Source organism: Trichosurus vulpecula, chromosome 8 (genome assembly GCF_011100635.1).
Source record: "Trichosurus vulpecula isolate mTriVul1 chromosome 8, mTriVul1.pri, whole genome shotgun sequence".
Taxonomy (NCBI): Eukaryota; Metazoa; Chordata; class Mammalia; order Diprotodontia; family Phalangeridae; genus Trichosurus; species Trichosurus vulpecula.
Genome location: NC_050580.1, coordinates 38,365,384 through 38,387,040, shown reverse-complemented (window position 1 = coordinate 38,387,040; position 21,657 = coordinate 38,365,384). Strand labels below are relative to the sequence as shown.

The 21,657-nt window shown below is 38.7% G+C and overlaps 1 protein-coding gene across 1 annotated transcript; it reads right to left on the bottom strand.

Annotated features, from left to right (window-relative positions):
• Window positions 1-272: 272 nt before the first annotated feature.
• Window positions 273-21,357, bottom strand: LOC118828045 (cytochrome P450 2C23-like). The gene is made up of 9 exons (XM_036734433.1): window positions 21,122-21,357; window positions 18,867-19,029; window positions 18,441-18,590; window positions 17,927-18,087; window positions 11,984-12,160; window positions 7,974-8,115; window positions 2,796-2,983; window positions 1,288-1,429; window positions 273-791 (listed from the first exon to the last, which is right to left on the bottom strand). The coding sequence occupies exons 1-9, from the start codon at window positions 21,299-21,301 to the stop codon at window positions 613-615; spliced, it is 1,482 nt and encodes a 493-aa protein (XP_036590328.1). The 5' UTR covers window positions 21,302-21,357; the 3' UTR covers window positions 273-612.
• Between the last annotated feature and the right edge of the window lie 300 nt (window positions 21,358-21,657).

Genomic DNA, 21,657 nt, shown 5'->3' with positions numbered 1-21,657 from the left:
GCATTCATTGCAGAGGGGAAGAATCAGATGTGAGAATAAATAGGAAGTGACTCGTCCAAGACCACACAAGTTGTTAGCATGAGAGGCAGGACTGGTTCCAGGTCCTCCGCCCTGCAAAGTCAGGGCTCCTTCTATATAATCATGCTGCTTCTGAAGTCATGAATCCTCCATGTATGGAAGCACAGGCACACATTTTCATATCAGGAGTTATTTGCAACACAGCCCTGTTCAATGTACCTAAAATTCACAAAAAAGTGCTGTACAACACAAAATAAGATTATCCTTAATGATATTTGAAAAGGAAAGTACAAACAATTATGAGTTTACTAGGGGGATATTTTGCGGAACTTCCTCTATACACTAACACTGAAATTGAACGTGTGAATTGGAGCTTGCCTGGAGATACCAGTGTAATGAGTGCACAGAATAGTGACAAACCAGTCCCTATTGCATAATGACATACAAGGTACTCTGCTAGACTGTTTTGTCTCTGCAAATTCAGGCCCATTTTAGTCATGAGAAGTGAATATTCCTTTCCATCAAGGGGATTCTAGTCAAAAACAGAAGGTGAAACCAGTTGGCTAATTTTCCAAATTGACTTAGTCTTCTTCCTTAGCGAGGAAGAAAACATAGTTGGTAATAGGGTGGAAAACTGAACCTAACACGATCGGTCCTGATGCTAAATTCATTTGGATCTTCAACAGATTTGAGGGTGAAGTTCTGTAGAATGGTGGTAAAGAACAAAAACAACTCCATCCTTGCCAGGCCCTCTCCAAGACAAGACCGTTTTCCTAGAAAGAAACAAAAAATGTGCTTTGAAATCTTCATGGAATATTAGAGTGTCAGCCAAAGTGAAACAGACTCAGTGGACCACAACAATAGTGGAGGAAAGGAGCAAAAGAGAAGGATGCAGATGTGCAGAAATAGTGAGAACTCTTGTTGTGAGTTATATTTCAGCCATTAATAGTCACTAGGGACAGGAAGGAATTCTCTCTTCATACCATTCTTCCCATGGTGAGCCCTTGTACATTGGATCTTGCAATGGAGTCAGACTTCCGCTAAACGAGGGGACAGGTGAGCCAGCTAAGAGGCTCAGCTGATCTGTTGAGAGGTTTAAGGAGAAGACAGGCTATGGGGATACCAGAAAAGCAGTGTGTTATATATCACAATGGGGAAGTATTTTCTCAGAAGAATTCCTGGGAAGAGGCTAAGCCAGAGAAGGATGGCAGGGGAAACAGGGTTCTCGTTTTAGAGTGAGAGGTAGAGATGGGAAGGGTTTCTTTTTACCAGTGGAAAAAGGCAAGAAGTAGTCACTTTTCTTGAATTTCCCATTCACATCCAGGAAATGCTGGGGGTCAAACTGGTCAGGGTTGGGAAACTCTTTGCTGTCATTCAAGACTGCGGAGAGCATGGGGAAGATTGTTGTGCCCTAGAGGGAAGAAATTCCAGGGGAAAGTCAGATACTATCATGAATATACTTATTATGCCAGTCCAGCGGCTCCCTGTTGTCTCTAGTACTAAATACACATTTCTTTGTGAAAGGTATAGACTGGAAGGTCAAGCCATTAAGAATCATCATACGCTCCTGTCTAGCTTTCCAAGGTGATGCTCCCATTATTGTCCCCATCACGCCCTGCTTGGGTTTCTACCTAAACTGGTTCAACTGCTGTTCTCCATCCACAGTGCTCCCTCAGTGGTCTTTGTGCCTTTAAAATGCCCATGTCCTGGGGCTAGAAGGCACTGCTTGCTCACTTCAGCCTTTTAGAATCCCCAGTACTCCTTGGATACTCCCTCCTATAGGAAGCCTTGGCTAAGGCCCTGAGCAACTTGTGCTCTATCTCCCTGACACCCCAGTTCCTTGCTCTATATGTCACACCCACACCTGCCTCCTGTCAGACTCTGAAAAGGCAGGATATGTGAATTTTCAGTGCCTAAGCCAATGCTTAAATCCTCTAGGGGTAGAGCAGTTTTCCTTCTGGGGGAATTTCTTCAGTAGGAAGTCACTCTGGTAAGGAAAGAAATAAGAGTTGGGGCTGACTTTTCTGGTCCAAACTATGCTACCTCCAGGAGAAACAATGTCTTCTTTGTTCAAATACCCTTCTATTCTTGCCTCTTATCAACAACACTTGGTTCAGAAATTCTCACAAAGTAGGTTCTTGCTAAAGCATTGATGATTTGAACTGAACAATGCACTCAATGGAGTATATTAAGAGTGAAATTAGATGTAATGCTCCCTTCTTCTTTCTTTGAAGTAGAATAGCTCTGCTGAGCCATTGCTAGGAAAATTCAATCTAATTCAATTATTGTTTATTTAGTAACCCCAGAAATCAATATTTTAGAATATGAAGACCTCGGTTCTAGTTTCAGGTCCAACATTTTAAAATGTCCTTTGGCAAGTTATTTGACCTGATACTCAATGTCTCCATCTGCACATTGGGACAGATAATATTATGTAATAATCTAATTCAGTATCTAGTAAAAGGAAAAGACATAAACAAAAATTACTCTTGCGCAGTCTTGCTCAGTTATTTTGCCTGCACATTTTCTTTCCAGAGTGTTGCCATGATGAATTTGAAGCAGGGAGAATGAAGACAAGTATACACTTCCCACTCTTTCTTCATTCAACAGCACATACAACATAACTTGTGCGTTCCAACAAACTTCCTTAAAGGGTAACTTTCTATGAGATCATGACAGTGGAACTTGATTTTCTCATGTCTAAAATGAGATCACTGGACCAGATGATATTTGAGATGTCTTCTAACACTAGATCCCATGGCCCTATGACTACTGACCTTTGGGAGAAAATACTGTTGGAATTGGATGTCCCGGCTCACTGCATGGGGCAGGTTGAGAGGCAGAAGGTCAACAAATCTCTGTACTTCATGTACCACAGCATCCATATAGGGCATATCTTGTCTGTCCTTTATGGAAGGAACTCGATTATGTCCAATCACACGATCGATTTCTTCATGAATTTTTGCTGCAGGGACAAAAAGAGGAATAAACACTGAGCTTCCTCATCTAGGAAGGCCAAACAGATACTGTGCGGAGTATTTGCCTGATCACATGATCTTAGATAATTCTCAGATGAGGACTAATGGGATATTTTTCTGTGGCTTTGTGGATAGGAGTCAGGAAGGACTGTGTTTGCATTCTTCTTTGGACACCATCTGTATAAATTTAGGCAAGTCATTAAACCTAACTAAGCCTCATTTTCCTCACCTGAAAAATGTGGATCATAAATTATCTGTCTTCTAAGGTTTTCTACACCTCTAAATCAGTCATCCTCTGGTTGGTTAAATGTAGATATATCTGCATCTCTCTTAAAGGGCAATGGATGAAATTTTATATGTAAGGTGAATTGGAAACTTTACATCGTTTATGTTTATGCCAGCTCTTATTGTCAAAGGAAGTAGATGTCTTAATTTGAATTCCATAGTGCTGATTATGATATTATCCTCTTGATTTGAATCATTCGCCAGGTATGCATCTCATCTCCTGTCTCAATATCCTTAGTTACTGAGGCATAGACTCTCAGCATTAGAAATGACATGTTTAGGACCTTCCAGAGTTGAACAGGAATCCTGTTTCTTTTTTTAATAAATATATTTGTTTTACTTTTATTTTTTCAATTTATTTTTAATTATTTAATATTTTTAATTTTCAACACTGTTTCCACAAGATTTTTGCTACAAATTTTCTGCCCATTTCCACCCTCCCCCACGTTAAGATGGCATTTGTTCTGATTGCCCCTCCCCCCAGTCTGCCCTCTCTTCTGTCACCCCATTCCCCCCTCCCTTATTCCCTTTCCCCTTATTTTCTTGTGGGGCAAGATAGATTTCTATACCCCATTGCCTGTATATCTTATTTCCCTGTTGCAGGTAAAAACAATTTTTTTTGGAGCATTTGTTTTTATAACTTTAGAAATGCTCTCCCTTCTTCCCTCCCCATCCACCCTCCTTGAGAAAGCAAGCAATTCAACATAAGCCACACATGTATCATTATGAAAAACACTTCCACAATTGTCATGTTGTGAAAGACTATGTTTACCTCCATGCTATCCTGTCCCCATTCATTCATTTTTGCCCCTTTACCCTGTCCTTTTTCAGAAAAGTGTTTACCTTTTTTTTTTTTAATGGGGAAGCATAGTTAGATAAGTTTATTTGAAAATCATCTTGGGCAGGGTGGGGTTAGTGGACTAAAGGATCAATATAATCAATGATGTGCCCTGAGTCGCATAGCTAGTAAGTATGAGGCTGAATTTGAAATTGAGACTTCCTGAGTCCAGGTCCAGAGGTCCATCCACCATCCACCCTGTGGTCATCTCACATCATCAGACTCAATAATTTGAGATGAAAATGAAGCAGTCTTCAGCGTAGCTGGAGAACAAGCCGGGTATTTTGGGAGTAGCTACAGGCACAGTTTTGCTACTGCAACACTTCCGTAGGCTGCGGAATCCAGCCGAGTGAAGTCCTGTAGGGCAGCACCGGAGCATCGGGTACTCAACCGACTCCAAGGAGCCCAGGCTGTTGCCAAGCTTCTTTGATTGCCCGAGTGGTGGCCGTGCCTGGGGCTGGGTCACACCGGCACCCTTCCTCCTCCTCCTCCTCCAGCTGCTGTTACTCGGGCTCTGCTCCTCTCCAGCCAGCGATTCCCACCAAGACTGTAGCACCGGCTTCTCCTCTTCCCAGGGAGCGGAGGTGGGGACTTTGAGGAGGGGAGTACCATAAAGCACACACGCTTCATATCCATGGAATTTCTGTATGTGTGCTGAGGGAATCTGTGATCCGTGAATGGGGAAGACCTCCCCACCACCACCTGTAGTCTCGGTAAAGCGAGGAGGGCTAAACTATCCGAGCTGCTGAGGCATCGGCAGCAGCAACAGCAGCAGCGCGGTGGGGCGGGGGGAACCGTCGCCGCCTCCGCCGCCGCAGCCGCCGCCGCCGCCGCCGCTGCTGTTTTGCAAGGGGGCGGGAAGCAGAGTCTGCATCTGTCTCAAAAGTGTTTGCTTTTGATTACCTCCTCCCCCAATCTGCCCTCCCTTCTAGCAGCCTCCCCTCTTATCCCCTTCCCCTCTACTTCCCTGTTCAGTAAGATACCCAACTGAGTGTATTAAGTTATTCCTCCTTAAGTCAATTCCGATGACAAGATTCACTCATTCCCCCTCACCTGCCCCCTCTTCCCTTCCAACAGAACTGCTTTTTCTTGCTAATTTTATGTGAGATAATTTACCCCATTCCGTCTCTCCCTTTCTCCTTCTCCCAATATATTCTTCTCTCACTCCTTAATTTTTTTAGATATCACCCTTTCATATTCAACTCACCCTGTGCCCTCTGTCTATGTAAAAGTATATTCCCTTCAAATCCCCTAATACTGAGAAAGGTCTCATGAGTTACAAATATCATCTTTTCATGTAGGAATGTAAATAAAACCATTCAACTTTAGTAATTCCCTTATGATTTCTCTTTCCTATTTACTTTTTCATGGTTCTCTTGATTCTTGTATTTGAAAGTCAAATTATCTATTCAGCTCTGGTCTTTTCATTGAGAAAGCTTGAAGGTCCTCTATGTTATTGAAAATCCATGTATTGCCCTGGAGTATTATACTCAGTTTTGCTGGGTAGGTGATGCTTTGTTGTAATCCTAGCTCCTTTGACCAATGGAATATCATATTCCAAGCCCTTCAATCCCTTAATGTGGAAGTTGCTAGATCTTGTGTTATCCTGATTGTATTTTCACAATACTCAAATTTCTTCTTTCACTGCTTGCAGTATTTTCTCCTTGGATCTGGAAACTCTGGAATTTGGCTACAATATTCCTAGGAGTTTTCTTTTCAGGATCCTTTTCAAGAGGTGTTCACTGGATTCTTTCTATTTCTCATTTACCTTCTGGCTCTAGAATATCAGGGAGTTTTTCTCGATAATTTCTTGAAAGATGATGTCTAAGCTCTTTTTTTGATCATGGCTTTCAGGTAGTCCAATAATTTTAAAATTGTCTTTCCTGGATCTATTCTTCAGGTCAGTGGTTTTTCCAGGGAGGTATTTCACATTGTCTTCCATTTTTTTCATTCTTTTGTTTCTGTTTCATAATGTATTGAATTCTCATAAAGTCACAAGTTTCTACTTGCTCCATTCTAATTTTCAAGGTAGTATTTTCTTCAGTGGTCTTTTGGACCTCTTTTTCCATTTGGCTAATTCTGTCTTTTACAGCATTCTTCTCCTCATTGGATTTTTGGAGATCTTTTGCCTTTTGGGTTAGTCTATTTTTAAGGTGTCATTTTCTTCAGTGTTTTTTTGGATCTCCTTTAGCAAATCATTGACTTCTTTTTCATGATTTGGTTGCATCATTCTCATTTCTCTTACCAATTTTTCCTCTACTTCTTTTACTTGATTTTCCAATTCCTTTTTTAGCTCTTCCATTCCCTGAGACCATTCATATTTTCCTTGGAGACTTTTGATGTACCACATTGACTTTGTTAACTTCTTCTGGCTGTGTGTTTTGATCTTCTTTATCACCAAAAAAAAACCAAAAAAACAAAACCAAAAAAACAATTCTATGGTCTCAGTCCTTTTGGGCTGCATTGCTCATCTTCCCAGACAATTACTTGACTTTTGAGCTTTTTGTCAGTGTATGACTGCTTTCAGAGTGTAGAGTGCTTTGTCCCAAGCTTCAGGGGTATTGTGCTACTCTTTTCAGAGCTAATTCTATTCTGAGGTGGCATGATACTCTTCTCCTGGCCTTTGCTCTGGTCTGTGAGTGGAAGCACTCCTTTCTGCCAAGCAACTACCAGGGGACTCTCTCTCAATAATCACCACAAGCTCAGCCATGCCATTGCTCCTCCTCTCCCAAGAATTGCCAACCAGGACCTTGACCCAGATCCAAGCAGGTCAAAGGAAGAGAACACCGCCTCTGCAGCAGCAGAGCAATCCCTGCACTCCTGCTCTGATACACAGCTTGATTCCTCCCATTGTGTGGGCCAGGGGTTCTGGAAGAAGCTGCTGCTGGAGCTCTGGAAGCAGCTGCTGCAGCTTCCTACTGCTGCCACCACCAGCTCCAGGTGCTGGAGCCAGACCTCACACCTTTCTCACCCAGATTCAGCAATTTTCCCACTGACCTATTCCATTGTCTTTGGAGTTTGTGGGTTAAGAAGTGTGGTAACTGCCACAGCTCAGTGATTCTGGGCCCTGATGCCTGATCCACTCAGTCTACTCCCTGCCTGGTCTCTCCTGATGTGGCCCAAGCTGGGCTGTGCTCTGCTCCTAGTACAGTGGGATAGACCCTTCCCAGTGAACATGCAGGCTGTCTTGGGCTGGAGACACTTTCCCTCTGTCATTTTATGGGTTCTTTAGTTCTAGCATTCCTTTATATTCATTTGTACAGGTGTTTGGAGGGATTTGGGGGAGAACTTAATCAAGTCCCTGTTTTCCAGCTGCCATCTGGGCTCTGCCCCCAGGAATCCTGTTTCTAATGGAATGAACAAATGGTCATCCAGCCTTTGCTTGAGAACCTCCAGAGCAGCCGAATGGTTTTTCAGGAGAATTTGAATGGTTGGTAAGTCTTTCCTTACATGAAGCCTCCATTTGTCCATTTCAACCTCTATGCATGGTTCCTGGTTCTGCCTCTTTGGATCCAGCAGAAGCTACCATGGTAGAATGTAAGTCATTTGAGGAAAGGGGTGTTTCATATGAGTCTTTGCATCCTAAACATAGAACTGAGGGCACAGGATGGGAGCTTTACACAAGTTTGTTAAAATGGATTGAATTCCCAAAGACAGTCCTTTACATACTTTAATAACTACTGTATCTTGCCCAAGTGTTCTATTTTCTTAAATATGCTACAGTCTGACCTGTTGCTGATCTGTGTGGGACTAATGAAAATCCAAGAGATGAAGAGATGGTGCCAGATCCTGAACAAGGTACAGGGCTGGGAAAGCAAGTCTGTTCTGTAAGCATGGCTAATATTGTACTTTACCTTGGATCTCAGGATGTTTCAGAATGAGCAGCAGGCCATATGTTAGAGTGCTACTGGTTGTCTCTGTTCCTGCAACAAATAAATTTGTTCCAGTTGCTAACAGATTCTCCAAGTCAAATTCAGAATGGGGATTATCTTTCTCCTAAAGGAGAGGTACAAAATTAATGAAGTAATGTGAGACAGCGGGGAAAGCTTTTAGTAATCATATGAAGTACATAAAGTTTGTCCTAGGAGCCCTTCCCACCTTCATTTCTCTAATCTAAGAGACTAGAACCTTCCCAATGCCCTCTGGTTTTCACTGCCCACCAACAGGCTTGCCCTTCCCAGGCAACCTTCTTCCCCTCAAACAATATGGCATAGTGGATAGAGGACTAGACTTTGAATTGGGAAGATCTGCATGTAAATTTATCCTCAGCTAAGAGGTATGTATGTGTCCATGGAAAAGTCACCTAATTCCTCTTGGCTCCACTTTCCTCACATATAAGAGGAGAGAGTTAGATCCCTTTGTGCTCTCTATTTACTATCATTGATATGTATAGTGTTAGAGGACCTGATCAAGTAATTCACTTAAACCTTAATGACTTAGTAAATGATACCTTATACCTATATTTCCACCACAAAATTATACAGCAGCTTTGTAAACCAACAAAAATGAGAAGGAATTTTAGATTTTTAGAATGGGGAATTGAGAGAAATGTATTTTGGTGGAGAAGACAGAATTTCAAAATGTGTAGGGAACATAAACTTCTACCAGCCAACCTGTGACTGATGAGAAATTCTTTTTAAAAATCTCCCTTAAGTTGTCATCCAGCCTCAACTTGAGACTTACACAGATGGGGAACTTACTACCTAATGAAGAATTTCATTCCAGCCTTGGACATTCTGAGCTTAATCATGCATGGAATCAGATGGACTTATGGCCATCAACATAATAAAAATGAGCAATTTGGAAAGATTAATGAACTAATATCAGTTCAATTTTCAATTTTGAGTGCAGAGCACCAGTGATGAAGAATGCTACACGTCTTCTGAAAGAGAGTTGATGGACTAGTATGGAGAATGAGACACATATTTTTGGACATGACCAATACGGACTTTTATTTTTCTTGATCATGCTTATATGTTAACAAAGGTTTTGTTTATCTTTTCTTCATTGGGTGGGAAGAAATAAATGTTTGATAAAAGAAGATGGACTTCAGAGAAAAAGTTAATGATAACTGGATACAGATTCAAGTATACTTTTAAAAACTTTATTTGTCTTGAGTTTATTTTGTCTATATTTCCTTTCCAATATGACTAATATGGAAATATGTTTTTCATGATGACATATGTATAACTTATATTGAATTTCTTGCCTTCTGAGAGAGCTGGATGAGGAAGGAGGAAGAAGACAATTTGGAGCTTAGTTTTGAAAAGAAATATTAAAAGTTGTTTTTAAATGTAATTGCAGAAAAATAAAATACTATAATAATAATTATAATAAAGAAAAATAAGATGGACTTTTAGGAAAAAAAGGTGGATTTTAGGCATTTCTGAAACAGAAACTCAAAGTGAGTCAGATATTTGACATGGACAATTTTGACCCATACAGGCATAAGGTAAATAAATTGATGAGGAAAGGAAAACAATGAATTTAATACTCCATACTTATATGTCAATTCATTATTTTCTAAATCTCCCATTGCTTCAGGGCCACTGAAATAAGGCAAAAAATACAGGCAAAAGGAACAAAGTGGCAATATATCTAGGGAAGGGGGTTAAAGGAGTTGATATCAATATGGAAGAAAGTTTCTAGTGAACATTTTAATGATCTGTATTTAGTTTGTTGCTGTTTAATATTTTTATCAGTGTATTAAATCACTTAACCAAGAAATATACAAGAAATATCTGTTATATGCCAGAGAGAGTGCTAAGAAGTTGGGATATAAAGGCAAAGGATAAAAATAAGATAGTTTCTACATTCTAGGAGTTCACTTTCTACTGAACGAATATAACACATTTAAAGATAAGTCCACATGGGATCTATACAAGAAAAATACGCAGAGATTTTAGGGTGTGACACTAACAACAGGAGGAATAAGAGAAGGCTACTTGAAGGAGATAGTAAATACATGTGGAAGGACTGCTAAGGGTTGAGGAAAGCGAGCAAGAGTATTCCAGGAATGGGGGTCAGACTGTATGAAGGCAAAGAGGCAAAAGTTGGGATATTATGTAGAGAGAACAACAAGGAGGCCAGTTTGCCTGGAACATGGAAGGTGTGAGGGGGGAAATATATAACTAGGCTGGAAAGAGAGGCTGGCACCAGATTGTGAAGGGTGTTAAAAGCCGAACAGATGAATTTGCATTTTGTCTTAGGAGCCCTGAAGCCTTCTGATCATGGTAATGATGCAGTGAGTCTTGGACTTTATACCTGTTAACTTTGCAGATTTTGTGAAGAATGGATTGAGAGGCTGAATGTTTGGAGAGCTGTTAGGAGAGAATTGTTAATGTCTGTGTAAGAGATGATATTGAACTGAACCAGGGTGGTTTTGGTGTGAATAGAGAAAAAAAGGGTTAAGGCTTATTGCCAGGACAGGGTTGGGAGGAGGGGAAAAAGACACTTACTTTCTACTTTTCTCTCCTTTAGCCCCCACCCCCATTGACAGGAGTTAGTCAGATAGTTCAGATCCAGTGGGAAAGAGAATTGCCTTGTTCAGCCCTCCCAAAGTGATTGTTCCTTCTAGAGGAAGTTTTATCCATTGAGTAAGACTGTGAAGGAATGAAAAAATCAGCATTTATCAAGCATCTACTATGTTTCAGGCCCTGTGCTAAGTACCTTATATTATCTCATTTGGTCTTTACAAAGACCATAAGAGGTAGATGCTATCATTGTCTCCATTTTACTTTTGAAGAAATAGAGTAGAAATGTTAAGTGACATGTCTACTGCCATGAAGTGTGTGATTCTAGATTGGAACACAAATCTTTCTGATTTTAGGCTCAGTACTCTATTCATACCACCACCGAGCTTCTTCCATCAGTCTGAGTGGAAGTATAAAGGACTAGGAGATAGTTAAGGATCAACTGGAATGGTGGACTGATGTCCTGATGGCAACTAAGAGAAAATTTTCATTGTAAGGGGAGAACATGGGATACAATAAGTGTTTTATTTGTTCTCTGAATTGGTTTGTGGGCTTCTGGGAGATTTTTGTATCTTCTTCATTTTTCTCTGGAGCAAAATAAAGACTGTCCCCTTACTGAAATTAATTAATTTTGAGAGCTTTTATGGAAGGTAGCTACAGCTAGCATTTACATAATGTTTGAAGATTTTTCATCTGTTGTTCAGTCATTTCAGTTATACCTGATCTTTTGTGAAACCATTTCACATTTTCTTTGCAAAGAAATTGGGGTGGTTAGCTTTTCTTTCTCCAGTCAATACGTTTTCTCACATTTAGATATTAAGTGACTTGCCTACAGTAATAGCAAAGATTGTCCTTTAGGTGAACTTATGATGTAAAGATTCTTATAATAATATTATTATCAGATGCATTATGTTTAACTGCATGCACACTTTTACTTGGCCTTTGTGTATGTTTTTGTAATCATGGAATCATGGCTTGAATCAGATCCAGGATATTTGGATCAGACTCAGGATATTTGGTGGTACTTTCTGCTCTATAAAAATCTCTGTTTTTGCCTTGCAACTTTCTGGTTCCTCTTAGTAAGAAGAGAATATAATTTTCAATAAATACCTTTGCTTTTTTTGGAGATGTTGTGAGTCTGTGAACTCTTTTGAGACAATTCCATGACACACCCCTCCTCATTACAACAATTTCAATTATGGAGTTCAGATAAAGAACAGGGTCAGACCGAAAAAAGGCAAGTTACTAGAAAGCCAATGGAATCCTTGGGGTATGTGTATACCTCAATGCTCTCTGGTGTTTCTTCCTGTCCTTTGAAGAGAGTAATCTGTAAGAATCCTTAGAATATCAGCCTTGATTAATGAGCAAGTTTCTTCCCCCATGCATATTACCTGTTGCATCTTGGACAGATAACAGTCAATGTAGTCTTGAGGGTTATTGGGATCCAATGCCTTTTGATGCTCCTTCACTTTTTCCAAAATGAAATCTTTAATTGCCTCCACATTTCTAGTATGTCTTTTATGCTTTCCAGGGAGATACACTCTAAATGCTGGTAAAAGGTTGTAGACCTAGGACCCCCCCCACCCAAAAAACACATGTGAGTTTACTTTCATAAAGAGACAACTTTATATATCTACTTACAAACTATTAGTTCTATTCAATGACATTGAGTTTGTTTTCAAGTTCAATTATTTTATTAACAAAAAATGTTTTCTCTCTCGTCTTCACTACACATTGAAAATAAAAGAAAAACAAAACCCTTGAAATGCATGTATATTGCCAAGAAAAATTATCCTCACTTTGACAATAGCTAGAAATGTGTCTCATATTCCACATAGTAAGCCCATTCCTTCTCTGGCAGAGGGAGGGCGCCATGTTTCATTGTGGTTCTTCTGGAATCGTTGTGGGTCCTTATATTGATCAGATAACTTTAGCCTTGTGTGGTGTTTGTCTTTCCAATGTTTTGTTATTGAGCAAATTGAGGTTCTGCTCACTTTGCTTGGCCTCAGTTCATAAAGGTGTAAAGCTGTCCCTTTCATCATTTTTAAAAACATTGTAGAAGATCAATTGCATTTAATACAATAATTTGTTCAGCTATATCCCACTGAATTAACAGGCTCTTAGTTTCTGGTACTTTGCAGCCCCCTCAAAAAATACTTGTTTCAAATTCCTCTTCATATCTTTCAATGTTGCATATCTTCTTTTTTGATATTTTTGTATACTGGGCAAATAGTGGTATTGCTGGTTCAAAGGACATGCATGATTTACTAATTTGGGAGTGGTAGATAGAAAGTGCTTTCCAGATAGCCTGGGTGATTCACAATTTTATCAACAGTTTGTCAATATGCTTGTTTTCCCATAGTCCCTCCAACATGTGATATTTACCTTTGTTTAATTACTTTTTGTATCATTTGAAAGGAAAAATCAAGACTTGTCCACTTTTATGAGAAAATCATTCGGGGCCATTTTTGACGGACTTTAAAGTACAGTAAAGTGGCAGAATATTTTTTTAAGGCATCCATTCAGGAAAGACTTGATATTGAATATGAAAGAGTAGGAATTTCTAGCAGTGATCAGTAGACAAAACACTTTATCCTAACTGGACAGCATAAGTTTCATGGTAATATACAGCAACACTAGGGAGGTCAGAAGCCATTGTTCTTATTGAAGTTTAGGAAGCAACAGTCTCATTTCTCTCACTAAAATGGGTACGGAGCAGAGAGAGAAACTTGGGTAGAAGGCAATGCTTCTTTCTCCTCCAGTGATGGGACATTAGCAGAGAACAGTGCTGCCAAGTTCTAGTGGGGGTAATGAGTAGGATTCAGGGGAGGAGTAATTAAATAGCAGCTTCAGAAAAAGGAAAGCTCTGACCGTCAGGGAAGTTTAGCACTTGAAGTGAGAGGAAGAGAAAGATTCTCTTTAGAGAAGAAAGTGTAAAATCAACTTCTTTCTTTAAATTTTGTTTTTCAATTAACAAACATTGTTTCTTCCTGCCTCTAGAATATAAAATTATTAAAATTCTTGTAATAAATATGAACATCAAAACAAAACATAAATCCCACATTGCCCATATCCATAAATGTTCATCTCATTCTGCATATTCAGTCTGGCACCTCTCAGTTAGAAAAAGAGTAATATATTTCATTATGGGTCCTCTGGAATCAATGGTTGTCATTGCATTGATCAGAGTCATTCAGTCTTTTAAAGTTCTTTGTTTTTACAATGTGTTGTAATTGTATGAAATGATTTCCTGGTTCTGCTCATTTCACTGTGCATCAGATTATGCAGTTCTCCCCAGGCTTCTGTGAACTAATTCCTTTCATTATTTCTTTCAGTAAAATAGGATTCCATCAAATTAATGTAATAAAATTTTTCAACCATTCCCAAATTGAAGGGTATGCCCCTCAGTTTCCAGTTCTGTACCACACCAAAAATGTTAATATGAGTATTTTTGTAAATATGAGTCCTTTTCATTTCCCTCTGATGTCTATAGGGTCTCAAACTAAGAAACACGCCTGTTTGAAAGGATGTGTAGTTTACTGACTTTTGTGGCCCAGTTCCAAATAGTTTTCCACAAGAACTCCATCATAGTAATGTGTCAGTTTTCCTGAGGCTCCACCAATATTTATCACTTAATTCTTTGTCATCTCTGCCAAATGAGAATGAGATTTGCTTTATTTTCACTTTTCCAATTATTAGTGATTTGCAACAATTATTTCATATGGTTGTTGGTAGCACTGACATTTTCCTTGGTGAAACACTTGATCGCAAATTTTGTCTATTTGTCATTTGGTGAATAGCTCTAATAAATTTGAATCAATTCCTTATAAATCTTTTCATTAATATTTTTCCACAGAACATTGTTGGAAACATTTCCCACCAGGTAACTGCTTTTTTCTAATTGTAGCTGCTTGGATTATGTTTGTGCCAACAATTTTCAATTTTATATATAAAAATTGCTCCCTTTATCTTCTGTGATTCTTTAAATTCACTTTTAATTCTCTATTTACATATCTGAAAGGCATTCTCTTCATCATATCTCTACAGTGCATGTGATGTGACCTTTTATATCTGTCATGTATAATTTTGAAGCCAATCTTTGCATACATTGTGAAGTCTTGGTCTTAGCTTTTCTTTTTGCCAGCATCTTTCCTAGTTTTTCCAGTACTTAAAAAATCAAATAGTGAGTTCCTGCCCCAGTAGTCGGTGTTTTTTTTTCCTTTTTGGATATCAAGGATTAGGCTACCAGGGTAGCTTTTTTTTTAAATTGCAGTATACTTCATCTATTTCATTGACCTACCTCTCTGCTTCTAAATTAGTAACAAACCATTTGAGGATCAGATACTGCTAGGCTCTCTTCTTCTCCTATTTTGTCATCATTTCCCTTGAGATTCTTGACATTTTGTCTTTCAGAAGAATTTTATTATCATTTTTTTGTAGCATCTTCAAATAATCCTTGTATTTGTATGGCATTACATAATTAAAAGAACTGAGGTTGGATTGCCATTTCTAATTATATTAGTTCAGTCTACCTATGAGCAAATGAGATTCCTTTAATTATTTAGGTCAGTTTTCATTTCATAAAGGGAGATTTGTAACTATCATGTCCTAATAGTTCCATTGTTAATCTTGGTAAGTTGATTCCCAAATATTTTATATGTTCAATAGATTGTTAATTGAATTTCTCTTTCTATCACTTCCTGTTCACTTCGGTTACATACAAAAATATTAATAACTTTGTTAAAGTTACTAACCAGTTTTGGGTTAAGCAGTAATTGACATTTCCTCTACTAAAGTACCCCTATTGCATCTAGTCCCAGTATGGAAGTGACCAGGGTCTCAAAGGATCTGGAAGCTCTTACCAGTGTCTAAAGGTTTTCAAGAGAAGCTAAGGTATGCCCTTAGCATTTCGTGTGTGTGTGTATGGTCGAATGAGAAGGTACACTGTAAGCTGAGCTTTCTCATTTAGTTCCACTAAATTAGTCTGTGCTAATCAATTATGAATCCACTTGGGTCAATTTAATTAATAATTATAAAGTACTTAATCAATGTAGAGCAAAATATTAAGTGTCCAGATAGATAAAAAAGTTTCTAAAAAATACAATCCATGCCCATATAGCGTTCATATTCTAAAAGGGAATAAGATAAATAGACACAGATGACTCTTAAATAAATAACACATGATCAGTGCATCAGAAGAATGCAAATAAAATCTGATGGGTGTTTGTAAAGCATAAGATTATCACTGATTGCAGGCAAGAAGATAGTATCTACTAAGTAGGTGGCATTTGAGTTTGACTTTAATGGGTGTGTAGCAATTCAAAAGGTAAAAAGGGACATGAAGGACACTCATGGAATAGGTGACAGGGGAATAAAAGTTACAATGTCAAAGAAAGACAATGTTTGACTCTGGGACAGAGAATGTTCCAGTGTGGCTCAGTCATAAATTATGTGAAGGGGAGTAGTATGTGAATCAAGCTGAAGAGTCAAAATGATGCAATATTTGGAATGTCTAGAATGCCAGATAAACACGATACTATTTCCTGCCTCTTGGGGAAACCTAGTTTATTTATCTCTGTGGCCCACAAAAAGGTATTTGCAGCCTTCAGGTGCTATTGATGGTTATAAGATAAAAAGGGAAGGAGGGATGGTAAAGAGCAAGGTAGTTACTAGCTCCTAGAAAATCAAAGATGGAAACTAAAGCCATCCTTTCATAAATTTATAACCACTCACTCTCCTTGCCAAGAGTAAGGAGGCTTGGGCTGACCATGGTGCTGAAACTCAAAATATCAAGCAAAACAAATTAGAGATATTAAAGATTCATATTTTTTGCTCAATGAATTCATGTCTATTTTGTGAAGATGAGGTTGTTTGTTCTTCAGCAGAGAATGATTAAGTGGAAAGACCTTTGTATTTGAAGTCAGAAGATCTTGGTCAGCATGAATGCCATGTGACATATACAGTGACCTTGAGGTTAATCATCTCACTTCTTTACACCTTCGTTTTCTCCTCTCTGCAGTAATTATAATAACAGCAATAGCTAGCATTTACATATCACCATATAAGTGACCAAAGTGCTTTCCATATATTAGCTCATTTGAGTCTCACAACAACTTTGATAGGTAGGTTCTTTTATCATCTCCATTTTTTATAGACAAGGAAACTGAGGATAAGAGAAGTGAAGTGATTTTCCAAGAGTCATACAACTGTTAAGGGTTTGAGGTAAGTTTCAGATTCATTCTTCCTGACTCCAAGTTAAGACCTCTATTCATTAAATTCCTTTCTTTCCCTAAATTCCATGATTTTGTGATCTCTCAATCAAAACAACAGTCAGAGGACTAACCTCCCTGGACACTTAGGAGAAGTGAGCTACCTTGAAAAATCTCAAGATGTTTATAAGTCCTCTCAGATCTAAGCATACTTTGACAAATATCTCAAAAGTACTTTACCCAGTGCTGTGCTGCACACTGAGGGGACCACAAATCAGAATAAAACTTCCTTGTCCAATAGAAGCTGATATTTGAGGTAAGGGAAATCTACTCACCTTGGAAAAGCCAACATTTAAAAAAGAAGATGGAGACACTAAGACATTCAATAAATTCACTTCAATTCACATCAAGTTAATAAAATCCATTAAGCATGTATTCAGTACTCACTATGAACCAAGTCATGTGCTGGCCTATGATGATACAGACAATGAAGCAGTCCCATTCTTAAAATTCTTATATTTTACTAGAGAAGGGTTTATCTAGAGTTTTGTATCCCAGACTGTAAGTGGAACAGAACATGGGTAAAAGAAAAGAAAGCTTGATTTTGGCTGGATGAGGATCTTTAGTTGTGGCTTCAGTGAATGAAGGCTTTGATGCTACATGTACATCTACCATAGAGACTAGGCCATAGCTCTCCCAAGATCAGAGTAAGCTATTGGCCTAAATTACTTGTTCACTTAGTTATGGGCAGTGGTCCTCCCTTATCCCTCCAATATGGTCTGGGCAGGCTCTTTGTTCATAATTATTTTATTTGACCACATCTATGAACACTATTCTACCTAGAATATTCCAAGCCCCAATCAGACATTTTTACATATAACTTAAACATTTGTATCACCTAGAACTAGTTTAGAAGCCTATAGGCAACAAAATATTCATGCTGATCTCATTTGATATTGAAATATATTGCATGATGTTTTTGTCCTTGAGGGTATGATATGTGAATATGTGTTGTACGTTCATATGTGTTGGGGACCTTGCTAAGTGATGAGAGCATATGGTACTTGGTTCTGTTGCTGAAACAGAGCAAATGACCACAGAATAAGAAGACCGCTCTGGCCTTACCTGTGTCCATGGTGAGTTAAGCAGCTGAAAATTTTCTTTTAACAACTTCATCAGATGTAGAAATTTCTCATCATTGTACTTGAATCGATTACAGAAGAGGATAGAACATATGACATTGCATGGGGCGCAGCTAAGGATGAAGGTGGGATCAATGGCTTGACCTAATGCAGAGAAAAGTTACCAAAGGAGGAAAAAATAGCTTTAACAGAAATGTCTCCTATCATGTAAGAACTATAGATCTCTTCTGTCCATTCCTGGATATAGTGTTCAGTTCCTCTAAGGCTAGTGAATGCTGTTCTCTTGGACAATTTCCTTTAACCTTTATACTGAAACCAGATAAGCTTATGATACCTGCGTATGAGAAGAGAGATGGGAGTTCTCTGCCCCAGCAGAGTGAAGAGCTGGTCAGTGTGACAAGACAAAGACATTTAAAATGACTCCCAAAGTATTTAAAACTGGGATTGTGTGTGCAGTTGGACCCCACACAGTCAGGAATATAGAATTGAAAACCAACCCTTTTTTTTCCTGAACTCCTCCACCAGGCATTGGGCTTCTTCTTGAACTCTCTCTTCAATACTTCTCTTCCCCATCCCAAAGTTCCTTAGGGTCATGAGGGAAAATCTGCGAAGTTGTTTCCAGCTCTCTCCATGACCAAAAATAATTCCTAGACAAGGGAGAACAATAGGACATTGGTCATTCTAACACTGGAGGTAATGGAGGGCACAGTGTGCATGGTGGCCACGGGTTTTTGGGCTTAATTCAATGATCAAATTTACTGTTATTTAATTCAAACAAAATACAATGCAGCATGGCACGTATTAGGTATCTATCTAATGAAGGTTTTTTTCCTAGATACTGAGAGCAGCACAATACATTTACTGGTTATATTCTGCCATACTTTTTCACTTCTCAGTGACTCTTTTGAATATACTAAACTTGCCTCGTCCTTTGAATGTATCTTCAACCACTGGAATAATTCCTCTGTCACTAAAGGCATCTCCTTGATCAATTAGAGCTTCCTTTACAATGCTGTATCCATGTAGAACCACAACACGCTCGGTTCCAATATAAATAGTATAGATGGGTCCATATTTTTCAGCCATCTGTGAACAGAATGACAAGAAATAGGAAGAGATTCAGTGTGAAACTTTAGGAAGTTTGAATTTGCCCCCACAACTACCTCATAATGTGCCATGTCAATGTATATGTGTGTGTGTGTGTGTGTGTGTGTGTATATGTACATGTATATGTATATGTATATATATACGTATACACACACACACACACACACATATATATATGTGTATATATATATATATATATATATATATATATACACATACATGCATGGGATCATATGTTGTCAATGGATTCTGGGTACACAAAGGCATAAGCTGTGGGACAATGAAATGGTATTCTCATTCCTTTTAGTTTGCTCCTTGGGAATCCATGTCACTATATGGCATAGAATTTTTCTCAGGCAGTTTCCCTGTGTTCTCCATTGGTACCTATCTAGTGCAAAGAGATTATAAAAAAGGGCCAAGGCATTGATGTTGGCTAGATGACCCATGGGAGATTCATAGGAGGACATGGGAAAAAGCCACACAGAATGTAAAGGGGATTGCTGTCTCCTCTCTCATTTCTGAAATATTTGCAGCATTTATTCTGGCATCAAAACTGAACTTCATCTGATCTCTAGAAAGTTACTAATAGTCTCTTAAAAGCCAAATCTGATGGCCTTATCTCAATCCACATTCTTCTAGACCTCTTTATAACACTTGACACTGTTGACTACCCTCTTCTTTCATATATTCTCTTCTTTCTCAGCTTCTCTAATTTCTGTCTCTGTCTCTCTGTCTCTCTCTCTGTCTCTCTCTCTGTCTCTCTCTCTGTCTCTCTCTTTCCCTCTCTCTCTTCCTCCCCTCCACACTTTTACCTGTCTCATTGCTCCTTATCAATCTCCTTTTCTGGATCATATTCCACATTGAACTAGAAATCCATGACTTTTCCCCATGTTTCTGTCCTAGGCCATCTTATCTTCTCTTTCTACACTATTATTCTTGGTAATCTCATAATCCCTATGGAGATAACTCCCAGATCTATACATCTTGGTTTATTATCATTCTTTAATACCCATATAGATCCTACACTAAATAGGTTGCATTATACTCACCCTAAAAAGTCCCCCTTCAGTCTTGTCACTTTGCCCTAAATAGGTCAAGGCCTTTCCAAACAATATGCAGCTGAAATCTCTTACTCTGTATTATTTTCATAATACTAATATATTGGCAGTTACTTAATAAATGATATTTTCATCTCTTCTTTCAATGGCCTCCAAGTTCAGTCACCTGCTTCTAGTATTTCACTTTTTCAATCAATAATCTGCACAACTAACAATTAAATATTCCTGTGGCACAGTTTTGTCCATATCATTTCTCTACTCACATGTCAGCAGGGGCTTTCTACTGCTTCAGTAACAAGGTACCTAACACCTCCCTAGCTGCCTCTAACTTAAGCATCCAGATTTATTTTGTTTCACACCCTCATCCCCAACTTTAAAGTCCTGTGAAACTCACTTTCTTGCTATATTCCATCAAAATTTTTGCCCAGACTGACTCCCATGCCTGGAATCCATTCCCACCCTTTCTTCTAATCAGAATCTGTTCCTTCCTTCCAGGTACAACTCAGCATCCTGCTTGACACTTTTTTGGGGTCCCTCAATTAAAAGTGCTTTCTTTGTCCTCTCATTTCCCTCTACTTACTTAACTATGAATTAGTTGTATCATTCTAGTAGAACATGACCTCCTGGAGCACAAGAACTATCCCATTTCAAGGACAGATTGTTTTATTCACCATGTTTCTTTCCTATGTCTGGCATAGTACTGCCACATGGTCGATACAGATGTTCTCATTAACCGAATGGTTGATTTTGTCTTTTTATTAACAGAATCCAGTATGATGCATTACAAAAGATAAAGATTTGATCCTGTTGTTGAATTTCCTCTGCTACTAAAGTTTTGAGAAAACAATCCTGCATGCCTGACCTCATTGCTAATGGAGATATCACTCAAAGAGCCCTTACCTCACTCTATCTATGACCTAGGACTCTAAATCACCATGAATCCTGATTCAATGATTCTTTTGAAGATCTTGTGTGCCCCCCCACAAGTCAAACCCCATATCCAGACCCTTTACCTGTGACAATGATGCAGGGATGTTTTTGAAATCTAATTGCAGGATGTTACCAATTAAAGGAAGAGGAGTTGGACCTGGTGGCAGTTTCCCCCTTTTGAATTCTTGGCTCCATAGAGAGAAGAAGATCAGGAAAAGAAGACAAGACAGGAGGGCAGCTGTTGTCAGTCCCCAAGGATCCATTGTCTTGGGAGATGGGCTTACAGCTCTCAGAAGTACAAACTGAGATGGCAGACTTTTATAATCATTGGTATGAAGCAAGGGCTGGGAACGGCCAGTCAATAAACAGGTTGTACTTGTAGGCAAGAAGGATTGGTTTTCCATTAACTTTGATTAGTTTAACAACCAAGGAGGGCAAAGTTTACAGAATCCTTTTGAAATCAGTTCCTAACTAACCTGTTCCTAGCATGCATAGAAAAAGCAAAGGAAAGGAAGTATTTTGTCTAGTTCATCCTGTTTGGTTAAAAGCCTGTCAACAATCAAATTTCTGTTCACCTATGCATATTTGTTGAACTAGAGAGAGCAAATATCCGAATCCA